The following is a 24,879-nucleotide window of genomic DNA, read 5'->3' as shown; positions in this document are numbered from 1 at the left end:
TAAACATATTGCGGCAACACCCAAATCAATTGGTTAGTTTGCCCAAAAGAACGCCCATGTATTTAGCGGGTTTTCCCCGTCGTCGAAACCCATGTCACGCGAGATGTGTGAAAGGGAACGTGAACTATGAGGCGGAGACAAGAGTTGAGTTTAGTTCACGTTCTCTCTCAGTAGAAAGTAGAGCGAGATTAGCATATTCGTTAAACTAAATCCACCGTTGCTCGCTGACCGACAATGCTCTGACCCTGTTATCCTAAAACGTGCTCATATATGTAGGGCACGGGATAGAGTTTGCGCGGTTACACACTGGAATGCAATATACCCAATTCAATATTGGTGGGGTAAACAGTAGTTGATGTATTGATTTTTAGTTTCCAGAGCCACCACAATCACGCTAAGGAGACGAGTTACGATTAGTTAAGTCTCTGCATTTTGCAGATATGTCTCACAAGGAGAGACCCACTTTCTACAGACAGGAGCTTAACAAGACGATATGGGAGGTCCCGGAGCGGTACCAGAGCCTATCCCCGGTTGGATCGGGAGCCTACGGATCTGTCTGGTAAATACCGTGGCAGCATAAGAACAAGGTTTTCAATAATTGCGGTAATTAGTGCTGAACAAATGTTAGAAGATCTTGAAATATTACGTGTAGGTTCTGGGACGATGTAACTATTGCTCAGTTTACTGTTATGATAGCCTGTGCATGCTGGGAAGTAATCTGCAATGTTTCTCGACTGTTCACGCTACCTAGCTAGCTAGGTTTCTGTTAATGAGAATGTAACCAGGTTTGGTGTGTATGCACAGTTGGAGTCGTTTAACAATGTAGTAGACGTTAGATGATCCTTTATAGTGTAGAGAATAAACATTTTTGTTTGCCCTGGATGCTTTTCCGTTTGGACCACATGTCGCAAACAAAAATAGATTCGCTACTGCCTCTTCCTCGAGTAAACAAAAAGGCACCATCCAAATTGTTTTCAAGGAAGTGTTTACGTTCCAGACTATAGTGAATTATTGGTGAGAACGCTGTGCCCGGTTCTGTCAGTGAGTGCACGCACGTACGTGCTTTTTCGTCGCCTACGCTACCATCACATAATAAACAACGCTTCATTACTTGATTGTAAGATTGTAGAATCATAAGGTGTAATTCTGGCGACTGTCTGTAATCAAAATATTGCATTAAATATTGTGGTCCAAACGGCGTGCGATATATTTCCTGTTGCTGTCGATTAAAATGCAAGCAATTTAATAATATGCAATCCGATGTGACCCAGTTGCACCATATGATGTGTCTTAAACGTGATTAAATAACGTGTACTCTAAATGTGACTGAAACAGAACCTATAGTTACACCCGATCCCCGACTCCTTCCCTGTTAGTAGCCCATCCGTGCCAGGAGGCAGCGTGACAGATGGAAAGTCACGTGGTTCCAGGGCAAAAGTGGCCCAGCAACCCCACTCCGTAGTGTAGTGAGTGTTTGTATTCTATAGGCATTTGATGCCCTGCGGGTGGTGAGTCGAGAATGATGTCATCCTTTCCTGTGGTTACACAGATGAGTCATAGCCGCGAGGTTAGGTAGCCTAGTGTCCTCAGCTCTGATTTGGTATAGTCATTCTGCTGTAGCCTACTGAATGTCCTTTTGATAGGTCGTCATTATATTGTAATTACACTGAACAAAAATATACACCCAACATTTAAAGGGTTGCTCCGGTATTTCAAGAGCTGAATAAAGATCCCATGTTATCCACAAATTAGTTTACATTGCTGTTAGTAAGCATCTCGTCATTGGCAAGATTATCCACCCAGCAGGTGGATATTAACAATCTGATAAAATAGCACAATCTTTAAAAAAAAGCGTACTTTGTGCTGGGACAATAATATGCCTTTCTAAAATAACAGTGCAATGCCCCATATGCTACCATTCAAATGCATATTTTTTTGTCCATTTATCAAATTAATCAGAGATACAGTGTAGACATTATTAAGGTTGAAAATGACTATTGTAGCTGGAAAGAGGTCAAATACATAAGGACAAATACATTATGGCGCTTTTCCACTGTATGGTACAGACTCAACTCTACTCGCTTTGGGAGCTTTTCCAACGCATAGTACCAGCTCAACTCGGCTCTACACGCCTTGCTTCGGTTTGTTTTCCACTGAAGATAGTACCCTGTACCCGCCCATAGTGACATCACAGGAAAACTCAAAATTCACCCAAAATAGTCTTGTTTGTGCTCCGTTTGTACCATTAAAAGTTTGTTTAATATCTTAAACATTAAATTTTGGGTGATGACATCACTCATTCCCCCAACATACTCAAAATAGGCTAAATCGACTCAAAATAGGCTAAATCGTTTGTGCTCCAATTGTGCTGGTTTGTTCTTTGAAAATGTTTGTTTGTGCTGCTATAATTTTTCCCGACTGTGTAAGAGGAGCCAGCCAAGAAGAGCGAATGTCTCTTACTGAGTGAGTGACTAACTGACTTGTTAAATAGCGTAGTGGTTAGAGGCACGGACTTCCAAGCAAAAGGAGCCGAGTTTGAGCCTCGTCACAGTCTAAACAAATTATGCATTAGGATTTGTTCAGGATAGACAAAAACTTTGCTGACAACAACCTGCAGTAGCTATGTTATTGTAAGCCTAGTATAAAACTGTTTACGGTTATATTGTGACTATTTCTGGTGGATTTTCGAAGCAAGCACCCGTGTATGCTTTTTGGGGTGATATAGGCTAGATCACAACCCCTAGGACAGTAAAAGGGGAGGGGTTTCCATGATTCCCTCATCTTTTCACTTCACGAAAAAGTAAGTTATCATCACTTATATTGATAGTTATTGTATCAATGTCATTCACAAATGAAAGAAAAATGAGCGTTGTTGTGGCATGAAATGAAGTAGCTTTGGCAGTGTAAAATTCGTCTTCAGTCTCGCTAGTCTCGCAATTACTCAATTCCTATGATTATTCTAAGTAGTGAGTTAGTAGATACTAGTAGGCCTATTACTGGGCAATAAGCTGTTAAAACGGCCAGTGGCAAAAGCCACATAGATGTTATTTGTGGTGGACGTAAACTTAATAAGTTACGTCAGTCAGTTTAACACAATGCTTAATGGTGTCTAGTGAAATATTCAAACTTGGCGGGTTGTTAATGTGTGACAAAATGATTTAATGTCAAACCGCTATACCAACACTCAACATACATTTAGCTTTGTAGCATAGTAGTTAAATAAATAGCCTTTCACCTGGGAGACCCAGGTTCGAATCCAGTGAGGGCAACAACATTTATCCCTTCTAATAGCAGGCTGGCCGAACTAGGCTTTTCTTGTTTAGATATTAAACAATATTTTCTAGGTCATTCTGAGGACACTCAGCCCCCCAACATGCTCCAAATTCACTCAAAGTAGTCTCTTTTGTGTTTAATAAAGCTGCCAGTTGAGGACTGTGTCTGTTTCTCTAACTAGTCACTCTAATGTATTTGTCCTATTGCTCAGTTGTGCACCCATGCCTCCCACTCCTCTCTATTCTGGTTAGAGCCAATTTGCGCAATTTGTGGCAACAATTGTAAGGCACTCTCGACAAAGTACCTGTTTTTGGTCAACATCAGCCTGTCTGTAGCTGAAATATTTCCATGTAATTGACGATGCATTTCTTTTTGCAACCAAATTCTCAATTTCGGTCTTTTTTGCCTGTTCCTCGCTCATCATTTCGGTCACACGCAAGCGGAGCCTGCATGGCAACGAAGTGCAGAAACGAACCTTGTTTAAAATAATAATAATAAACTGTGTATCCAATAACCCATAAATCTGAGTAAATTACCTTATATCATACAGTTATAATGCTGGTTTTCCATTTGAAAAAAATTAATATTGTAGACTGGTATATGTTTACCTTATTAAATCGCACGTTCTGCGATGTGACTGTTGCAGATGAGTACATCGCAATGTCGATGCTGAAATGATATATCGTGCAGCCCTAGTTAGCATCTAACCAGAAGTGCAAATAGAAGAGGGTAGGAAATATACAAGTATTAGGTATAGTGTATGTTACAAATGGAATGTGTAGATGTGTAATGAAGGAAAATACAGTTGTTGCTGTTAATGGGCCACTGTACGTCTATGTAGAGTGGAGAGAACAGGTATTTGATACACTGCCGATTTTGTAGGTTTTCCTACTTACAAAGCATGTAGAGGTCTGTAATTTTTATCATAGGTACACTTCAACTGTGAGAGACGGAATCTAAAACAAAAATCCAGAAAATCACATTGTATGATTTTTAAATGATTAATTAGCATTTTATTGCATGATATAAGTATTTGATCACCAACCAACCAGTAAGAATTCCGGCTCTCACAGACCTGTTAGTTTTTCTTTAAGAAGCACTCCTGTTCTCCACTCATTACCTGTATTAACTGCACCTGTTTGAATTTGTTACCTGTATAAAAGACACCTGTCCACACACTCAATCAAACAGACTCCAACCTCTCCACAATGGCCAAGACCAGAGAGCTGTGTAAGGATATCAGGGATAAAATTGTAAACCTGCACAAGGCTGGGATGGGCTACAGGACAATAGACAAGCAGCTTGGTGAGAAGGCAACAACTGTTGGCGCAATTATTAGAAAATGGAAGAAGTTCAAGATGACAGTCAACTCCCTCGGTCTGGGGCTCCATGCAAGATCTCACCTTGTGGGGCATCAATGATCATGAGGAAGGTGAGGGATCAGCCCAGAACTACACGGCAGGACCTGGTCAATGACCTAAAGAGAGCTGGGACCACAGTCTCAAAGAAAACCATTAGTAACACACTATGCCGTCATGGATTAAAATCCTGCAGCGCACGCAAGGTCCCCCTGCCCAAGCCAGCGCATGTCCAGGCCCATCTGAAGTTTGCCAATGACCATCTGGATGATCCAGAGGAGAATGGGAGAAGGTCATTTGGTCTGATTAGACAAAAATAGAGCTTTTTGGTCTAAACTCCACTCGCCATGTTTGGAGGAAGAAGAAGGATGAGTACAACCCCAAGAACACCATCACAACTTTGAAGCATGGAGGTGGAAACATCATTCTTTGGGTAGGCTTTTCTGCAAAGGGGACAGGACGACTGCACTATATTGAGGGGAGGATGGATGGGGCCATGTATCGTGAGATCTTGGCCAACAACCTCCTTCCCTCAGTAAGAGCATTGAAGATGGGTAGTGGCTTGGTCTTCCAGCATGACAACGACCCGAAACACACAGCCAGTGCAACCAAGGAGTGGCTCCGTAAGAAGCATCTCAAAGTCCTGGAGTGGCCTAGCCAGTCTGTCAGACCTTAACCCAATAGAAAATATTTGGAGGGAGCTGTAAGTCCTTATTGCCCAGCGACAGCCCTGAAGGTCTTTATGGAGGAGTGGGCCAAAATCCCTGCTGCAGTGTGTGCAAACCTGGTCAAGAACTACAGGATGTATGTTCTCTGTAATTGCAAACAAAGGTTTCTGTACCAAATATTAATTTCTGCTTTTCTGATGTATCAAATAATTACGTCATGCAATAAAATGCAAATGAATTACTTAAAAATCATACAATGTGATTTTCTGGATTTTTGTTTTACACAGTTGAAGAGTACCTATGATAAAAATTACAGGCTTCTACCTGTTTTGTAAGTGGGAAAATCGGCAGTGTATCAAATACTTGTTCTCCCCAGTGTATATATTCCATTAAAAAAACATCTGATTCCTGGTACAATAGTCATTTACAATGCTAACAATGTCTACACTATTTTGCTGTTATGTTAATGGACAAAAAAACCTGCTTTACTTTCGAAAATAAGAACATTTAAATTTGAGCCCAAGCTTTTGAACAGTAGTGTATTTCTCAAGTTTTGAGTGAGCAAGCAATTGGCATCCTGACTGAACTAATGTCCACCAGAGCTGTTGTCAGATATTTACATGTTCATTTCTGTAGCATGAGCCACCTCCAACATTGTTTCAAAGAATTTGGCAGTGCATTCAACCAGTCTCAAAACTGCAGACCACATGTAACCACTCCAGCTAAGGAGATCCACACCTTTGGAAAGCTTTTGGCTAACCACTCAGCTGATGAAACTGTGGGTTTGCTCAACCAAAGAATTTCAGAGGCTGTCTCAGGAAAACGTATGTGTTTGTGTTGTACATGAGGGTTTGCGATTGCAAACAATCAGTGGTCAAATGCTCATCTTCGATGGCCAGTGGCATGCTGCAGAAGTGTGCTCTTCATGGATGAATCCATTCTCCCAAATCATTTTTTTTAATCAATGGCTGATGCACATTTTATTTTGTGAATTGAAATAACCCTGTTCCTCACCTAGCTGAAGAAGTGTACTGTCAGTTGTTTCTGTGTCTTTCTTGCAACTCGATCTAGCTTAGAGGAGCTAGTCTGCTAACTTCCTGTTCTGTTGACAAACTCTAGCTGTGCTGAAGATGATGGAAGAAAACCTGTTGAAGACTGCCAGAGACTAGGGAATTGTAAGAAGAAACTAATCCAAATAGACTCAAGGCTGTAATTGCTGCCAAAGGGGCCTCTACCAAATATGCAATCACTTATTTTCTATAATATAATTTATTTATTTTTCTCGTTGTCATGACGGGACATTGTGTTCAGATCAGTGGCAGACACTTCCAATTAGGCCTAAATCCTTTTTGATTTCATTCTGTATGACTGTAAACTGTGGGAATGTCCAGGGGGTTGAATACTTTTAATAGCCATTTTAGGTAATATCAGCTACCTGTATGGAGCACTGAAACCTACTTGTATGATGGGAGAGTAGCAAGCTATTAATATACTAGACAGACCAGTGTTCCAAATGACTTTGTATTCCCTAGGTGATGGAATAGGGTGCTAGTTGGAAGCTACCAGTTGCATTGGCTATTGATTCATTAGTCCGTTTTTGTGTAGCTGGTTGAAGTCAGTCAGTCACTTAGGCTTGTGGCTGCACATTCTGTGCTGTTATGCTACTCCGAATAGCAGATCTAACATCACCTGGAACATCTTTTGACATATCAGGAGCCACTTCAACATGATAAGGCACAATCAATCTTGTCATACTGTGCCAACATCTCTCAAATTCTCCAGTGCTTGAATGTTTCATTTGTGTCTGTACAGCATGCAATTGCATGAGTTGCTGATAATGTATTTCATGACATTGTTGGATTTCACCTGCTGTGTTGTTACCTGTCTTGTATAAACCAGTTACCGCACATGAAGTTCCCCCTCAGTAATTGTTTTTTTTATATGGGATTTAAATCGTATGTCAGTACAAAGAAAAACAACCAGTTACGCCAGCCTTCCAACCAGTCAGAGTTTACAGTTCCTTCTGCCAAGCTGTTCCTCTCTTTCCAGGCCTCAGTGTGAACTCTGCCTGATAAAGAACTGTAAAAACACCTCAATTTGTACCTCATTGTTTACTGTTTGTGAGAGTCCTTCTCGCATCAGGGAACTGTTCCTAGAATGGCTCCTTAGAATGTGGAAGCCACCTAAGAGTTCCATGCTAGTGAATGCAAAGACATTGTAGAAACTTGCTTTCTTTTTCTTTGGAATTTGAAGGGAAAACAGGACCTAGCTCAGCACCTAGGTCAGCGTTAGGTTGGTTGTATCAGAACTGATGTATAGGAAAATGTTTGGCTGGAAATATCTGAATAGCAGTCATTGCAACAAATAGCTAATTCACTGATACACAGCAGATCTGAGTGTTTGCATGCCTGCCCGTGCGTGTGGTGACTCAGATGGGGCCAGTCAGAGGTTCAAAACACTCACTCAACCTCTGCTCTCAAATCTTCATGCTCTTTGTTCTGCAACAGGGTGTGGACGTGATATGCTGAGAAATCACTAGAGTGGAGCAGAGCCTTTGTGTGAGTGGCTGAGTTTACTATGTGTTGTTGTGATGTACTGTATGTGGGCTCAGAGCTCCAGTGCCATCACATGACAAAGCTGAGTCACTGTTTGACACATCCTCCCTGTTACTTAATACCATAAATTTAGAGGTGAAGTAAAAGTCATGCATTTAATTTTGATGCCACATCAAGATTAATGAAGTAAGAGCTGCCTTCTAGGTACTCTTGACTATTGTGCCTTTTTACATATTTTCCCTTTAAAATGCATGTCAAACGAGTGGCCTTGGGCAATTTATACTCTGACCCCAGCGTACATGTAGGAGTTGGCATTGGATAAAATCTGTCCATTGACCTTTGACTCACCAAACTAATCAAAGAAATAAAGTTGCCCACCCCCCAAAAGAAAAAAACAACAACAATGATGACAACTTTGAAACAAATAATACAACTCTGCAGAAGATCTACTCCACAGAAAATGTAAAAAAACACATCAGCTTTTGTCTTTCTTACTCAATTGTTATGATTCTTAAGGTTGCTGGTAGTGTAGTGGTTATCAGATTCTTAATCCAAGGAGATGAACCTCTATAGTAACAACTGATCTATTATGTGGTAGGGTTAAAGTTGCCTCAGATATCTCACCAACAGATATTTCTTTGAGACAACATGAACAAATCTGAAATTCTCTCAACATGAGCACACTGTCTTTTGGTGTACAGTGGGGTGTTGTCTTTGGCAAGTTTCAGAGCTGTCAATGAGACTGCCGAATGGACCCAATATGGAAAAGTGTTCATGTTGTCATAAATTGCATTAATTTATGTTCTAGCGATAGATACAGTTTAGTTCGTAACATTTTACTGTGCATCGCCATGTTTTAGAACTACCATTTAAACTATGACTTGCCTAGTAAGTATCCCCTAGTTCTTTTCAAACTGAAGGGGACGGGGGTGTTTTGCTGCAGTTTTAACATTGTTGCTAAAAAGGCACTGTAATCCACACAAATTCTGTTTAATATTTCTTTGTGACAAATTAATAAAAATTGTTTGTTTTTTTTACTTTTCCCAATGTTGTGTACTACAGCAATTACAGTTTGATTTTACAATATATCCTTAGTACAACGATTGCACGATATTGGAAATAACTGACATTGCGATATTTGGTTTTCCGCGATATATATTGCGATTTGAAAAAAATACAGGATGTCTTCAGAAATAGCTTTGGCTATCAACCTGATGGTATTTGGAAAAATATATATTGTAGACTGATATGTTTACCTTACTAAATCGCACGTTCTGCGTACATCGCAATGTTGATACTGAGACAATATATCGTGCAGCCCTACAGTTAGTACATAATAGACCTCAATTATTAATTCAATACCATTTATTCAACATCTTTGGCCTACATTATTGTTCTTAATTTCAATGCAAAAGTCACATGCACATTATGTTTCTGACATTTTGAGACAGTGTAAACAGTTTGTGAGGAAAACACAAAGAAATTGTTACTAAAGAGTCTGTTTCAATTAAAAACAATTGTAAATCCTTTATAACATATAAAAACATCAAAAAAGGCACTCTAAATATAGCCTCAGGTCTACTCACCAACATGTCTAATATCATATATTATAATAGGTCTAATGAAATAGTCATTATTAATCTTAGTGTACTTATATTGGTCAGACTGATTTGAATAATGAAGCACAACACAAACAGTAGGCCTAATCGAATTACGTTTCTTTGTATTACTTTTGTGATAGAGGTCAATTATGCATTGCATTTTTTGGTGCAGTCCAGTTAGTTTCAGTTTCTACTGAAAATATTGTTTTGCAATATGCCTAAATCATGGAGCACACTCTATGTCCGGACTGCCTCTGCAAGTACTCGTTTATTATGTATTTAAGTGCCATTTTGGATGGAAGCAGTCATAGTCATGGAGGTAAACATCTCAGACACAGTTGTCAACATAATCATTTGCGAAATGTTTTTTTTTTAGTTTGGCCTGTAAATTTGAGCCAGGTCCAAAAAGTCCTATTACATCACATGCCTCGATTTTAAAAATCAATAAAACAAAGGACCTTTCCATAGATCTTGTTTCTGTTTTATAACACAGCAGAGACTACAGCTTGCGAATTGTGGGGGGTGAGACTGAGTGAACCATGCCTTGTACGAGTGAAGAGGGGAAAAGGAACCTAATATAATCAACAACTGGTGATTTGGGGAATATAAAACATCCATAGCCAGTATATCTTTAGAAATCTTATAAATGCTGAATGAAAATGTGTTTGTTGTGTGTGTTGTTTGATTCAGTCAGGTTCCATCTCCAAAAACTTTAGGCTACCATGAGATTACTGTCGGAAAAGCGATTTCACAAATTCCTTTAATTTAAAAAAATTATAATTTGGTAATAAAGACTGTAATAGTAATTTTATATAGTAGTTTTAATTAGAACAGGTTATCCATGATTTCTGATAATGTATTCTGCTTTGTTTGCACTGTTTAAAATAATCTGGAAAGTATATAATTTGGGCTACACCAGCATGTATTTGTCACAGAGTGCTCTCCCATTCCTCCTCTACCTGATTTATTTTCATTGATTATTATTATTATTAGAAATATTTTTTGGGGAAAGCGTAGATTATATCAATAATGATGATTGTGTTAACATTATATTGCAGATAATTACTTACTCAGAAATTACATTTAAATTGACGCAACTGTTCTGCACAAATAGTCATACTTTTAATAAATTGTATTGTGAATGAAAATTATATTGACCTATTGTATTTTGTAGCAACATGTGATAGGCAATATTATAGACATCTGTTCTTTCAACAATACATTTAAAGTAATACAAAATTACTCTCCCTTCCACAATTCTTAAAAAATATATATTTTAAATAATGTACAGCATGCTGCAGTAGTAGGGTTGGGTATAATTTCAATTTCATCGATTCTGAATCCAGTTCTTATCGATTCCCAGTTCCAATTCCAAAATGTTTGGGAGAGAAGAAATATAACATATTTCAGTAAGGGAAATGTGCACATTTAGGCTATAATCAGTCAACTGTCAACAGTGACAGGATTCAGAAAGGTTTATTTTTCCCTTCATTTATAAAACATAAATATTATTTCTTATAAGGAATGATCACGACTGTGATAAGTAGGCTTTCTACTTTTAAAGAAAGAAATTACAAGCAAGCTGGGTAGATTACATTAATTTCCCCACAGACCAGTTGGTAGGTTATATATAATAATAATTATGATATATATTATAGAAAACTAGCTAGCTTAGTGTCCATGTACATTAGTATAGTATGCTCACGTTAGCTAGCTAGCTAGCTAGCTAACGTTAGCTTGCCAACAGTCAGTACCCTCCACGTTGGCTAGCTCGCTGTGGTTGCTATTGATGTCTAAGTGACAATAAGTTTGTGTTAAATTTGAGGATTACTATTTAAATATAATCAGGAATCAGGAAAATAATAAGGAATGATATTCTAATAGTATTATTGAGGAAGATTGACAGCCCTACTCTGTTTTGTGTACCTGAGCGAGACGTTAGCTGCAGTGATGGACGAAGTACACAGACTGTGTACTTGAGTAAAAGTTGAGATACCAAGTGTAAAATATTACTCCAGTAAAAGTGAAAGTGCTCCCTTTAAACGTCGACTTGAGTAAAAGTATAAAAGTACTTGGCTTCAAATGTAGTATCAAAAGTAAAAGTAATTTGGTGTGATGTAGTTCCAATGTCTTTTGTCCTTTATACACTCAATCAAGTCATTTAAGGTAACTAACACACTAACACCACTCTGAAAATACAACGTTTTCTATTTGTGATATCTGGTACTGACATCTTTAGAAATTATCATAAGCACATCATACTACATGGAAAGCACATGATTAGGAATAAATAGGGTGGGGAGAAACCACATTAAACTGTATTTCTTTAACAATTTATTGTTTGAAGTAATGTAGAAATCTTACTCCTTTATCACATGGCACATTGCTCCTTTACTATATCACAGTTGTGCAATAACTTGCAAAAACTTATCTACTCAAGTTTACAAAGGATGTCTTTTTTTCAATTTACTAAACATGACTCCTTACAACAACATGCTGTGTGTCCACTCTAAAAACAAATGTTAGTGTTTGCATAAATCACACAAAAAACTGAAACTAACACACCACCAGATTTCCCTGATGACTTACGTAGTATGTAGAACTACTAACTAGTAGTGATGTGCTATAACAGAAGAATAACAGAAATAGTACTGTTAACTGTATGACCTATCTAAAGCTAAAATATGTTTTGTTTAGTTTGAGAAGGAGCTGATTTTAAAAATTTCTGGCATTCAATCTTGCCCTTCTTGGGCTGAAAATCAGTCCAGCAGTGCTAAAGAGACGTTCGCATGCAGCAGAAGCTGGTAAGGCAGTGTTGATTTTAAGAGACAATTTGCAAACCGCAGGATAAGATTGCAGTATCTCTTTGTTGTCTACTTTAGAGGCAAGGTACCCTTCTAGCTGTTTAACACTTTCCTGCCCATGAGTTGTCTTCATGCTTGAAAAGAAGTCATCGTTGTCTGAGGCACTTGATCCATTGGGTGACTGATGTGAATGTTCTTCTTCCAGATTGTCCTTGATGTAGGCAAGTCCTAATATACAACATATATTGGGACAGATGCCAGAAATCATGTTATATAAACGATTAAAGCGCTTCTGTAGTCCCTCTAGGACTGCATCCACCAAAGGTTTGCAGTACCTGGAATTAGAGGTGGGGGAGAGAAACTGATACAGTACAATTTCACAACATTTACAGCGTGCATTTACACTCACCTAAAGGATTATTAGGAACACCATACTAATACTGTGTTTGACCCCCTTTCGCCTTCAGAACTGCCTTTATTCTACGTAGCATTGATTCAACAAGGTGCTGAAAGCATTCTTTAGAAATGTTGGCCCATATTGATAGGATAGCATCTTGCAGTTGATGGAGATTTGTGGGATGCACATCCAGGGCACGAAGCTCCCGTTCCACCACATCCCAAAGATGCTCTATTGGGTTGAGATCTGGTGACTGTGGGGGCCATTTCAGTACAGTGAACTCATTGTCATGTTCAAGAAATCAATTTGAAATGATTCGAGCTTTGTGACATGGCGCATTATCATGCTGGAAGTAGCCATCAGAGGATGGGTACATGGTGGTCATAAAGGGATGGACATGGTCAGAAACACTGCTCAGGTAGGCCGTGGCATTTAAACGATGACCAATTGGCACTAAGGGCCCTAAAGTGTGCCAAGAAAACATCCCCCACACCATTACACCACCACCACCAGCCTGCACAGTGGTAACAAGGCATGATGGATCCATGTTCTCATTCTGTTTAGGCCAAATTCTGACTCTACCATCTGAATGTCTCAACAGAAATCGAGACTCATCAGACCAGGCAACATTCTTCCAGTCTTCAACTGTCCAATTTTGGTGAAGTCTTGCAAATTGTAGCCTCTTCTTCCTATTTGTAGTGGAGATGAGTGGTACCCGGTGGGGTCTTCTGCTGTTGTAGCCCATCCGCCTCAAGGTTGTGCGTGTTGTGGCTTTACAAATGCTTTGCTGCATACCTCGGTTGTAACGACTGGTTATTTCAGTCAAAGTTGCTCTTCTATCAGCTTGAATCAGTCGGCCCATTCTCCTCTGACCTCTAGCATCAACAAGGCATTTTCGCCCACAGGAATGCTGCATAATGGATGTTTTTCCCTTTTCACACCATTCTTTGTAAACCCTAGAAATGGTTGTGTGTGTGAACATCCCAGTAACTGAGCAGATTGTGAAATACTCAGACCGGCCCGCCTGGCACCAACAACCATGCCATAATCAAAATTGCTTCAATCACCTTTCTTTCCCATTCTGACATTCAGTTTGGAGTTCAGGAGATTGTCTTGACCAGGACCACACCCCTAAATGCATTGAAGCAACTGCCATGGGATTGGTTGATTAGATAATTGCATTAATGAGAAATTGAACAGGTGTTCCTATTAATCCTTTAGGTGAGTGTATACTGAGACAATGACAATAACAACAAGCATCCCAATACTTAATTGTTAAATATTATTTGACGGTCTATTGTGTTCTTGGTCAATATGTGTTCATAAAGGCCTCTTTTTAATCATTTTACTAATGGCACACATTAACTTCCTACACGTATGCTATATGAAGTTTTAATGGAGTTAAATTGTGTATGATAAGGAATACACCTTAATAACATGGGGGGTGGGGTAATCTCTACCTGGAATTTATGTGGATTCGTTCAAGCTTATTGATGAGGAGCGTCAGAGTTGGCAGAAGCCATCCCATCTGAACATCCGTCTCAGCCTGAAGAATGTTGAGGGCTTTGGTGAGAGGACCCATGGTTCTGGCAAATTCCTCCAGAAAGGAAATTTCAACTGAACTCAACCTAACAAACATAAAGAACACTTAAGTCTTGTTTGTGTGTGTGTGTGTGTCTGTCTGTCTGTCTGTGAGAGAGAGAGAGTGTGTGTGTGTGTCTGTGTGTGTGTCTGTGAGAGAGAGAGTGAGTGATTGTGTGTGTGTGTGTGTGTGTGTTGATTGGTGACGCTGCTCGGACTATAATTGTCCTCCATTTCCCCTTACTTAAAGCAACTGAATTGTTAAACAAAATTACATATTGGAATGAAAGGTATATTAAAAAAAAGTTACACTTACATTGGCAACTTCAGTGCAGTGCATACAGTTCTCAGGGCCCCTTCTCCTTCATCTTTGATTATTCTCACGATTCTTTCAACAGAGAGAAACAATGAGTTCCATCGTGTGTCATTTGGCCGGATCAGTTGTATTTTGCATGTTTCTTCTATGATGTCTGAAGCAGTGGAGGATCGAGATGTCTTGTTCCATAAGCCACTGCATTTCGCAAAAGCTGATCGTGACAGTCTTTTATAGGTGTCATTGGAATTGGCCTTGGCTGCATCAACTGTGGCAACAAGGTTTAATAGGTGACATGCACAGCGATGATGCTTTGGAAGCTGAAACTGTAAGCCATCATCTTCCATTAAGATCGGTGTTACCTCAATGAAGTCAACATCAACACCTTCCTCTTCCTGTTCACCATCACTGCAAGCATCTTCTTCAGTCTCACTGGAGGCACAGCTATTGTTCTCATCTTGTTGTTGTTCTCCATATTCTCTAAATGCCTTTATGAAATTGGACCCATTGTCTGTGGTGGTTATAACAATTTTTTTCTCTATGCCAAATTCGGAATGGATGTCATTCAATGCACTGCCCAACACATCAAAAGTGTGTGGCCCTTTAATCCGCCGGCAAGCAAGTGCCACAGAGCACCTCTTCAATGAATCTGGATCCACCCAGTGGGCAGTGACCCCGAGAAATCCTCTCCTTGCACTCCAACAGTCAGTCGTTGTGGCAATGAATTCAATGGAGGACATTGCTTGTTTAAGATTTCTCTTCATTTCTTGGGCACTCTCTTCTATTTTCCAGCGCAATGTAGTTCTGGACATCACACGTGAATTAGGCTGTAGCTCTTGCACTAAAGCATGAAACGCAGGCTGTTCTACCACAGTAAATGGTTGAAGACTCTGAACTACAAAATGTATGACTACATTGTCTATCTTTGTTTGATTCACAATCTTCGTTTCTCCTAATTTCAGTTGTCTGGAAGTGGAGGGAACCGGGTTTTCAGCTTTTCTTTTTCGAGGGGCTGTCAGGGCATTGTATCTTTCCAAGTGACTTGAATGCTTTCTCTGGTAAGAAAGGGGGAAAAACACATCATGAACATCATATCTTCACAGCAATATATCTCAATTTCATAAATGAAGTGCACATTTCATGTTTTTTTGCATGTACCAAGTAGGCTGCTAAAAAGACTGAGTAACTAGCTAGCCTACATCAATCGCAGCCTACTATTCAAGTATCAATCATACTTGCATGTAAACCTTGTCAAATAGAAGCCTAAATGTCAGAAAAATGCATCGGCCTAAATGCATTTTCATCATTTTACATTACATTTATTTTCTATTATTTCTTTAGACACACTACACATTCTATGAACGAGCTTGACAAGTAAATGGCATTTTTAAGGGGTAACGTTACGCTATTTCTAGCCAAGTGCCTTGGTGTTAATGAGGTTTGCTAACGTTACTAGCTGCAGTTTCCTAGCTTAACCTTGCACAATGCAACTGATGCCCACGTTTATTATTTACACAATGTATGAGCGTATTATATCCAGTTTGGGTAAAACGACAGGTAACTGTTATATTAGCCTTTAATTAATTTCAATTTCAATAAAAAATTACTTACCTCTATGTGTTTCTTTAGATTGGACGGCGAATTCTTGAAAGAAGAAATTGTATGCTTCTGAGGCAGACAGAGAAGGCACTTAAAAATGAACGATTCGTTCTTACTTTCCACTACTTCAAATAGTTCGCTTAAATATGGCCATGGATGCGCAATTTCAATGTCTGGCGCTTTTTCCATTATTGCGTTGGCTATGAACGTGACAGGTAGGCAGCAGCCATAGACCGTAAAGCGCAGTCGCAGCCAGCAGCAGCGCGCGCCCAAACTGCACGAAAAATGATGTGTTCTGATTGGTATACGTGCGGAGCACGTGCACTTATTTGGACCTGTCACGGGTCACGCATGTATGTTGTGGAAAGGAACGTAGAAAGAAACGACAGGTCTTAGGAAAGTAGTGGAGTAAAAAGTAAGGTTTTCCACTTCGAAATGTAGTTGAGTCAAAGTAAAAAGTCTCACAAAACAATGATACTCAAGTAAAGTACAGATACGCTAAAAAGTTACTTAAGTACGGTAACGAATTACTTGTACTTCGTTACTGTCCACCACTGGTTAGCTGTATCTGGAAGTTATTGTGGATGGAATTGGGAGACAGCAACACATCGAACGCATTCCTTCAAATTCTCGCCGCGTTGAAGTAAATGCTTCATTATATTGGAAGTGCTTCCTCCCTTGCACTAAATATTTTTAATACAGGTCTTACATTTTGCTGTGTCATTAACATGTTTATGAAGCTAAGCCAAACTTTCAAGTGTTTGCTGTTTTCAGCCATGGTCCAGGAGGTAAACAAAAGGGTCTCTTCTCAGTTCTCACGTGTTTGCTTTGTTGACATACTTCGTTAAATTATGTTACATTAGGTCCGCCGTCCATGTAGCAGGTGCTGGCAAATGAGTGCAACTTCTATAGACTGTAAAATGCGTGACTGAAATGCAAACGGTTGGAACCGAAGCAGAATCAAAATGCGTGCCTCTTGGAATCAAGGTTTTTGGAAATTTGGAGCTGGTTCTTGATACCCAAACCTACACAGTAGGTTACTATAATCTGTAACAAAAATGTAAAGATTCACTTTTTAGTGTTATCTTACCATGTTGTTCTATAAATGAATAATATTTCTGAATAAAATATCTACTCTTTATAAATGTTCCTCTCTATTTCTACCTAACTATCCATAAACAGCTTTCCATAAAAACATTTTAATCTCATTAAAAAAATATATGCGGCAGGCTACAATTTTTCAGCAGAGGATTACGTCACTGTAAGGCAGGGTTGGACTGGGGCCGAAACGCAGACCGACCTGTGTACAGTTGCTTAATACAAATAGGCTACATAATAATAATAAAGTGCAGTGCTATCGATGACTGTTAACAAAAATTAATCTAATACAGTATTTAAACATGAATATGGCACCAGAAGCCCGTCCTACCTTAGACAATCAGCAGGTTGCGTTCTGTGTGCTTTGCTCTGCAACTCTGTCAATTACACCATCACCATCAAGGGCCATCAGAATCTCCTTTTCTGTAGCCATCATCATTAAGCTCTCCAGGTGATCTTGGGACATGGTGCTTTTCAGTCTGTGCTTGATCAGTTTCAAGGTTGAGAAACCTCTCATGCCACTTGTGTGATATAGAGTGAGGAGGAATTTAAATGCCAAGCCAATCACACTGTAGGCACCTGTGAAAAGGTTGTACTTTGTCAGGATTGCATAACAACAGAAAGTACAGTTTTTGCAGGATTTGCAGATTCTGCTTAACAGGCTCATCTCTTCCTCAGTTTGTTCACCACTGTCAACCTCTTCACCATATTCAGATATTTGAGTAAATCTTACACTGTATTAATCTAGAGATGACATCTTCAGTCTTTTCCACTGCGTTGCTTAGGTCTTTAATTCAGATTGAAGTATTTCAGCTGTGGCTCGTTCATCAAATCTGACGAGGCATTTACTGACTTTCCCAGTGCTGTTGTTGGTAGCCCTTTTTGCCTTATTTCATGGACGCTTTTTGGATCCATACAGGCGAAGTCTTTCCAAAGGTTTTCATTAGCCTCACAGCGGCGGTGGATGCTCTCTACCATTATTACATTACGTACTTTGATTTTGTAATCAGTGGCAGGAACTGGTCAAATATCATCCATTGAGATCTCACCCTGCATGTTTGTTTTCTTCCTGACGCGTTTTTCAGGGAGAAAATCATGGACCTCAGGCTCAGAGTCAGCCTGTTTTTGAAGCTCTGCAATGGCCCACTCCACAAAGCTGTCAGCCGCTTGCTTTACACCCTCAAAGTCCCTATCACACTCCTGTCTTGGGTACCTAGAACCAGCGAATGGGTAGTTAGGATGTCCATGCCATTGGTTTGCAGGTACTTAAAGAGGGATGTTGTCAGCTGAAATATTCTCAGGAAAACCTGGACAGTGAGAATGTTTCCTCAAGTACGAGACCAATCTGTAAAACCTTTTGATTTAACTCGCACAGTGGGCTTAACCTCTTTGTCATTTCCAATCTTCTCGAGTTAAAATTAGGTCTAGAAACAATGCATTCCCAAATGACCCAAACACTTTTTGCAGGGCCACATCTTTGGCCCACCAGCATGTTTCACATATTGGTGACAGGCATCTGTGGCAAGGGTCATCACTCCCTCCTTCCCAAATGTTCATCCACCTGTATCTGTCTTGAACTAATACTGCCACATCATTTCATGCAGAAAAGAGGGTAGCAGATGGAATGACAATGGCAGTAGTGTCAATTAAAACTAGATTCAAAATGTGTGCATGGCACCAGACATGACCTTGAGTCGTTGAGTGTGCTGAAAGAAGAGTGGAGAATCCCTGGTACTTTCCCTGCATGTTAGCAGCTCCATCAGTCGTATTGGCAAAACCTTTTTCAATATTCAATTTGTTGTCCGGGACCTGTTTAAGCAGATTCCCCAGATGAATCCTGACAGTCCACCACAGCAAGCAGTCTCTCATGGACAACATCTGAAACGTAGCGAACAAAAACAGTACACTGGTCTTTGGATGTGATGTCTTGAGTAGTGTCTATCTGGACTGAAAACATCCTGGCTTCCCTAACCTCTTTTGCCACTTGTTCCTTTATCATATGGCTGATGGTTTCAATAACTGATTCAACTGTTCTCTTGGAGAGAAAGGTAACTAGTGACCTTCTTCCACCTTTTCCCCCAGATTCATGAAGCCTTTTACTTTTTGAGATGCAAGCAGTTACGTGTTCATTTAGACAGACATATTTGCTTAAAAGAAAAATCTGTTCAAGGACGTTGCCATGATCAATGCCTGATTCTCCAAGCTGTAAGCAGCTTCAGATTTGCCTCTGTAATTCAGGCCGTGCTTTCCAATCACCTTAACGACATTAACCACCCTCTCCAAGACCTATCGCCTTTTTCTCACTTGTTGCCGATGCTCACACATTTGTTGATTGCAGAGTAGAGATTTTATGTCTGCCTTGCTGGCTTGGAGAAAGTACACATCCACACAATCGGGGTGAGGTTCTTTCATGCTCCTTTATCCTTTGGTGCGACCAGGTTTTCATGCAATGCTTAATGAATGCATTCTCATTTCCAGGCTTTGAAAATGCAAGGCAGACTGTACAATATATATAGGGAGTGTGCGTTTTTGCAATATGTCAGCCATTTTCTGCTTGAAATACTTGGTTGTTGTGGGTGAACATTTAAAATACATCTCTAGGTCTTTAGATTGAGGGCGTTTGAAATAATCATATCTATCTTGTTCCTTGACCCTGCCTCCACTTTCTCCCTTACTTTGTCATTTCCTTAATCTGTTTCTGCATCTGCTTTTTGATGTTGCAAAAGAACAATAATCAGTTAATTATAATCAATAATGAAAATCAATTCAACAAACTAATTTCCATTTAATAACCCTGGTAACAGTCTATTGTGTACAGTTGCATTGCTGCACCTGTCAAAGTCTCTCCACTGGACCCTGTCACCACAGCAGCCTCCATCTCTTGCCCAGTGTCACCTGTGGCTGCTTTAATACACAGAACAGAACAAATGAGTCATTTGCATTTGATCCACATAGCACATTTATTATTTAAAGACAAAAAACATGTTGTGCATATTTAGATTCATGTCTTTTTCTCTTGGCCATTTATTTTCCTTCATTTAAAATATAAAGTGGGGAGAACAAGTATTTGATACACAGCCGATTTTGTAGGTTTTCCCACTTACAAAGCATGTAGACGTATCATAGGTACTCTTCAACTGTGAGAGACGGAATCTAAAACAATGGATGGGGCCATGTATCGCGAGATATTGGTCAACAACCTCCTTCCCTCAGTAAGGGCATTGGAGATTGGTCGTGGCTGGGTCTTCCAGCATGACAACGACCCGAAACACACAGCCAGGGCAACTAAGGAGTGGCTCCGTAAGAAGCATCTCAAGGTCCTGGAGTGGCCTAGCCAGTCTCCAGACCTTAACCCAATAGAAAATCTTTGGAGGGAGCTGAAAGTCCTTATTGCCCAGCGACAGCCCCGAAACCTGAAGGATCTGGAGAAGGTCTGCATGGAGATGTGGGCCAATATCCCTGCTGCAGTGTGTGCAAACCTGGTCAAGAACTACAGGAAACGTATGATCTCTGTAATTGCAAACAAAGGTTTCTGTACCACATATTAAGTTCTGCTTTTCTGATGTATCAAATAATTATGTCATGCAATAAAATGCTAATTAATTACTTAAAAATCATACAATGTGATTTTCTGGATATTTGTTTTAGATTCCGTCACTCACAGTTAAAGAGTAACCTGCAAAATTGGCAGTGTATCAAATACCTGTTCTCCCCACTGTATAGTCAATATATTGGCTAACAGTAATATAAAATGTATAGAATATGTTGTGGATATTTGAATTTTCAAATTGTCGAAATTGCAGCGGCTTGCACCTGACGCCTCTGGTACTGCTGCATCTTTGGGCTACAGACTCTCTCCCTCGCTTTTGGTGGTCTAAACATCTGTTCAATGTTTTTACATTTTGCAGCATTTGCTTGGAGTGCTCGTTGTCTTTTATCTCTTGATTTTTCTGCACTCTAATTCAGTGTTTCCAACTCCTCAGTAAGGAAAGTCGCTATTATCTGTCCTAAAAGTCGCTAAATGATGTCATTGCCTAATTTGCATAATTTCCCATCAGCATCATGAATGGATTTCTTTTTCTTTTTTAACATACAAAACTCTCATTGGAGAAAATAATATACATGCGTATTTACAAATGTTGTCCATGTACAAGAAATAATCACCTGAGCAAAAAAACAAAGATTAAATAAAAAAAGGGGGCGCTATTTAAGTCACAAATCAAAAGGCTAGAATTTTTTTTTACATTTAGAGCGACACACAAGGGGAGATATCAACATGGTCATGGATTAAGAGATATGCACCAACTGCACGTGATGGACGCTGCCTGTAGGAGAGGAATAATGTTGTAGGAGAGACAAAAAGTGAGTTAAAACACCCTAAATATGTTTAGAAGTACAAATTAACTTTCTTCTGTCGAATATTCTATTATTTATTTTTTTAAACCAACCCTCCTCCTTTGTACGGGCTTGGGACCGGCAAAAGATACACTCTGGCGGAGCGCATGCGCGATTCATTTTCAGTCTGGACGCGGAAGAGTTAACATCTCCTGCTCTGACTGCAGTTTGGAGGAACAGCTGTGCGAGGACTGGGCCGCCTGTGAGTGCTTTCCGATGGGGTGGGGCCCACGGCGGCACCTGCTGCTCGTTGAGAAGAGTAAGAACAAGTCTCCAATAACACCACAAAAAGTCACTAGATTTGTTGCTAGTCGCTTTTTTGAAAAGAAGTCGCTAAGGGGGTCTGAAAAGTCACTAAATCTAGCGACAAAGTCGCTAAGTTGGCAACACTGCTCTCATTGCTTCCACCCACTCCAACGAATTGGCCATACCCGGAAAACGATAGATTTCTGACCAATGGCGATCTGTAAACCTGACGGACCAGTGCACCATTCAAGTTTACATGGGGGATTTTCGATTGCTCCTGTTAACCAGTTGCTTGGTATTCAGGTTGTCCTTGAAGTGAGCGTGGCCGATAAAACTATTAGGCTATATACACTCACCTAAAGGATTATTAGGAACACCATAATAATACTGTGTTTGACCCCCTTTGGCCTTCAGAACTGCCTTAATTCTACGTGGCATTGATTCAACAAGGTGCTGAAAGCATTCTTCAGAAATGTTGGCCCATATTGATAGGATAGCATCTTGCATTTGATGGAGATTTGTGGGATGCACATCCAGGGCACGAAGCTCCCGTTCCACCACATCCCAAAGATGCTCTATTGGGTTGAGATCTGGTGACTTTGGGGGCCATTTCAGTACAGTGAACTCATTGTCATGTTCAAGAAACCAATTTGAAATGATTCGAGCTTTGTGACATGGCGCATTATCCTGCTGGAAGTAGCCATCAGAGGATGGGTACATGGTGGTCATAAAGGGATGAACATGGTCCGAAACAAGGCTCAGGTAGGCCGTGGCATTTAAACTATGCCCAATTGGCACTAAGGGGCCTAAAGTGTGCCAAGAAAACATCCCCCACACCATTACACCACCACCACCAGCCTGCACAGTGGTAACAAGGCATGATGGATCCATGTTCTCATTCTGTTTACGCCAAATTCTGACTCTACCATCTGAATGTCTCAACAGAAATTGAGACTCATCAGACCAGGCAACATTCTTCCAGTCTTCAACTATCCAATTTTGGTGAGCTCGTGCAAATTGTAGCCTCTTCTTCCTATTTGTAGTGGAGATGAGTGGTACCCGGTGGGGTCTTCTGCTGTTGTAGCCCATCCGCCTCAATGTTGTGCGTGTTGTGGCTTCACAAATGCTTTGCTGCATACCTCGGTTGTAACGAGTGGTTATTTCAGTCAAAGTTGCTCTTCTGTCAGCTTGAATCAGTCGGCCCATTCTCCTCTGACCTCTAGCATCAACAAGGCATTTTCGCCCACAGGACTGCCGCATACTGGATGTTTTTCCCTTTTCACACCATTCTTTGTAAACCCTAGAAATGGTTGTGTGTGTGAACATCCCAGTAACTGAGCAGATTGTGAAATACTCAGACCGGCCCATCTGGCACCAACAACCATGCCACGCTCAAAATTGCTTAGATCACCTTTCTTTCCCATTCTGACATTCAGTTTGGAGTTCAGGAGATTGTCTTGACCAGGACCACACCCCTAAATGCATTGAAGCAACTATATTAGGCGAGTCATATTTTATTTATCTATTTGACGCATAATTCTAAGAACCATGATAGGCAATAGGCCTGCCTGGTGTTATATCTTTTTCAAGTTTCAAGGTTTATTTGTCAAATGCACTGAACAACACTGCCATGACGAGTTGCACCGAATAACTTCTACAGGAATTGTTTAATAAATTAGGCAACTATTTGTTATATAGCTGTAACATGGCACTGCCTTCAAGATAGAACATTATATGGAATTTACCACAACATTTGAGCAGAAAAGGTGTGTTCGGAAGCATTCTGCCATAGGATGATTATTTGAATTTGATGCTGCCACATCTACTCCGTCAATACAGGTAGGCCATGTGATTCTGCTTGCTTTGCATCTCTGAAAATTGTGTTCATTGGTTGTCACTGACTGCTGATGTAATTTACTTTAAGCTAAGAGTGCAGGTTTATAATCACAGTTTATTTCTTTCATTTGCGTTTTGAAAATCCATCACTGGTGGCCATAATAATCACCAGTCGAGCGGTTAAATCTTATTTCTACGTGGTGTTTGCGATTGCAAATGTGCATTCGCATGCTGGGGGTTTCTGCAACATTTTGACAATGTTGGTTGTGGAGGAAATCATCAGACTTCTGCAGATTTAGTTTATGCACGAAAAGCAATGGATATCTTCATTTTTATATACAACAATGTCAATACTCTTTATGAGTATGAATAAAGGCATTTATTTTTCAACAATGTTTTGAAGCACTTAAAAACATCAGTAACACACAGCTATGTAAACTCTAACATTGATTGATCTCGCAAAAGGTGTTCAGTTTGTTATAGGCTATTCCTATTTGTTTTCCAATGCCTCTTAATATGAAAGTAATCTAATGGTAATTCAAAGTAATCAGACCACTGAGTTTGAGTAATCAAAAAGTTATGTTACTGATTACAAATATGGACAGGTAACTGTAACGGATTACATTTAAAAATTAACTTACCCAACCCTGGACATTAGTCATCGATTGTCCCACTAACGGTCATACTAATTGTCAATGGTCCAACAAAAAATCTGCTATATAAGCGTCTAACTAACCCAAGATGTGGTGAAACTTGTTTCATTTCAGTTCTAAAACATTTCTCTAATATATGGCTACTTATCATCATGCAATAAATGGTTGGAATGATCGATGACAATCGTTTTTGTTTTATCAACTAACAACAAATGACAATGCTCTAACACTGACACACATGCACATACACACAAGCATACACCTTGATCTTAGGAGGTGTTTTCAAACAAATCTTGTTTGCCAGACAATGACTCTTTGCTTTTTGTATTTTCTCATGAAAAAAGTATTTTCTGTCTAAATTATATGACCTTTACAGATTAGCAAGTGACCCATAATTGCAGTAATACAGGCTGGTATTGACCTCAATAACCGCTAAGTGTGTGTGTGTGTGTGTGTGTCTATCTCTGTGTGTGTGTTGTAGATTTGTAGGTAGTGTATTTAC

The 24,879-nt window shown here is 39.8% G+C and overlaps 1 protein-coding gene and 1 long non-coding RNA gene across 5 annotated transcripts in view; both read left to right on the top strand.

Annotated features, from left to right (window-relative positions):
• Positions 1–144: 144 nt before the first annotated feature.
• Positions 145–24,879, top strand: part of mapk14b (mitogen-activated protein kinase 14b) — a 50,323-nt gene continuing 25,588 nt past the window's right edge. For 3 of the 4 annotated variants that reach the window (XM_010866355.5, XM_010866357.5, XM_034287288.1), the window contains exon 1: positions 145–559. In XM_010866355.5, coding sequence (XP_010864657.1) covers positions 441–559 — 119 coding nt within the window. In that variant the 5' untranslated portion in view covers positions 145–440. Of the gene's footprint in view, positions 604–24,879 lie in introns of all 4 variants that reach the window. The other variant, XM_029113997.2, reaches the window with a different exon arrangement.
• LOC117592914 lies at positions 12,167–15,721 on the top strand. Its single transcript, XR_004574648.1, has 3 exons — positions 12,167–12,404; positions 15,170–15,172; positions 15,654–15,721. It is a non-coding gene; the product is annotated as an uncharacterized LOC117592914 (long non-coding RNA).

This window comes from Esox lucius, chromosome 17 (genome assembly GCF_011004845.1).
Source record: "Esox lucius isolate fEsoLuc1 chromosome 17, fEsoLuc1.pri, whole genome shotgun sequence".
NCBI lineage: Eukaryota > Metazoa > Chordata > Actinopteri > Esociformes > Esocidae > Esox > Esox lucius.
The sequence above is the reverse complement of the archived record's forward strand: the minus strand, read 5'-3'. Positions and strand labels throughout refer to the sequence as shown.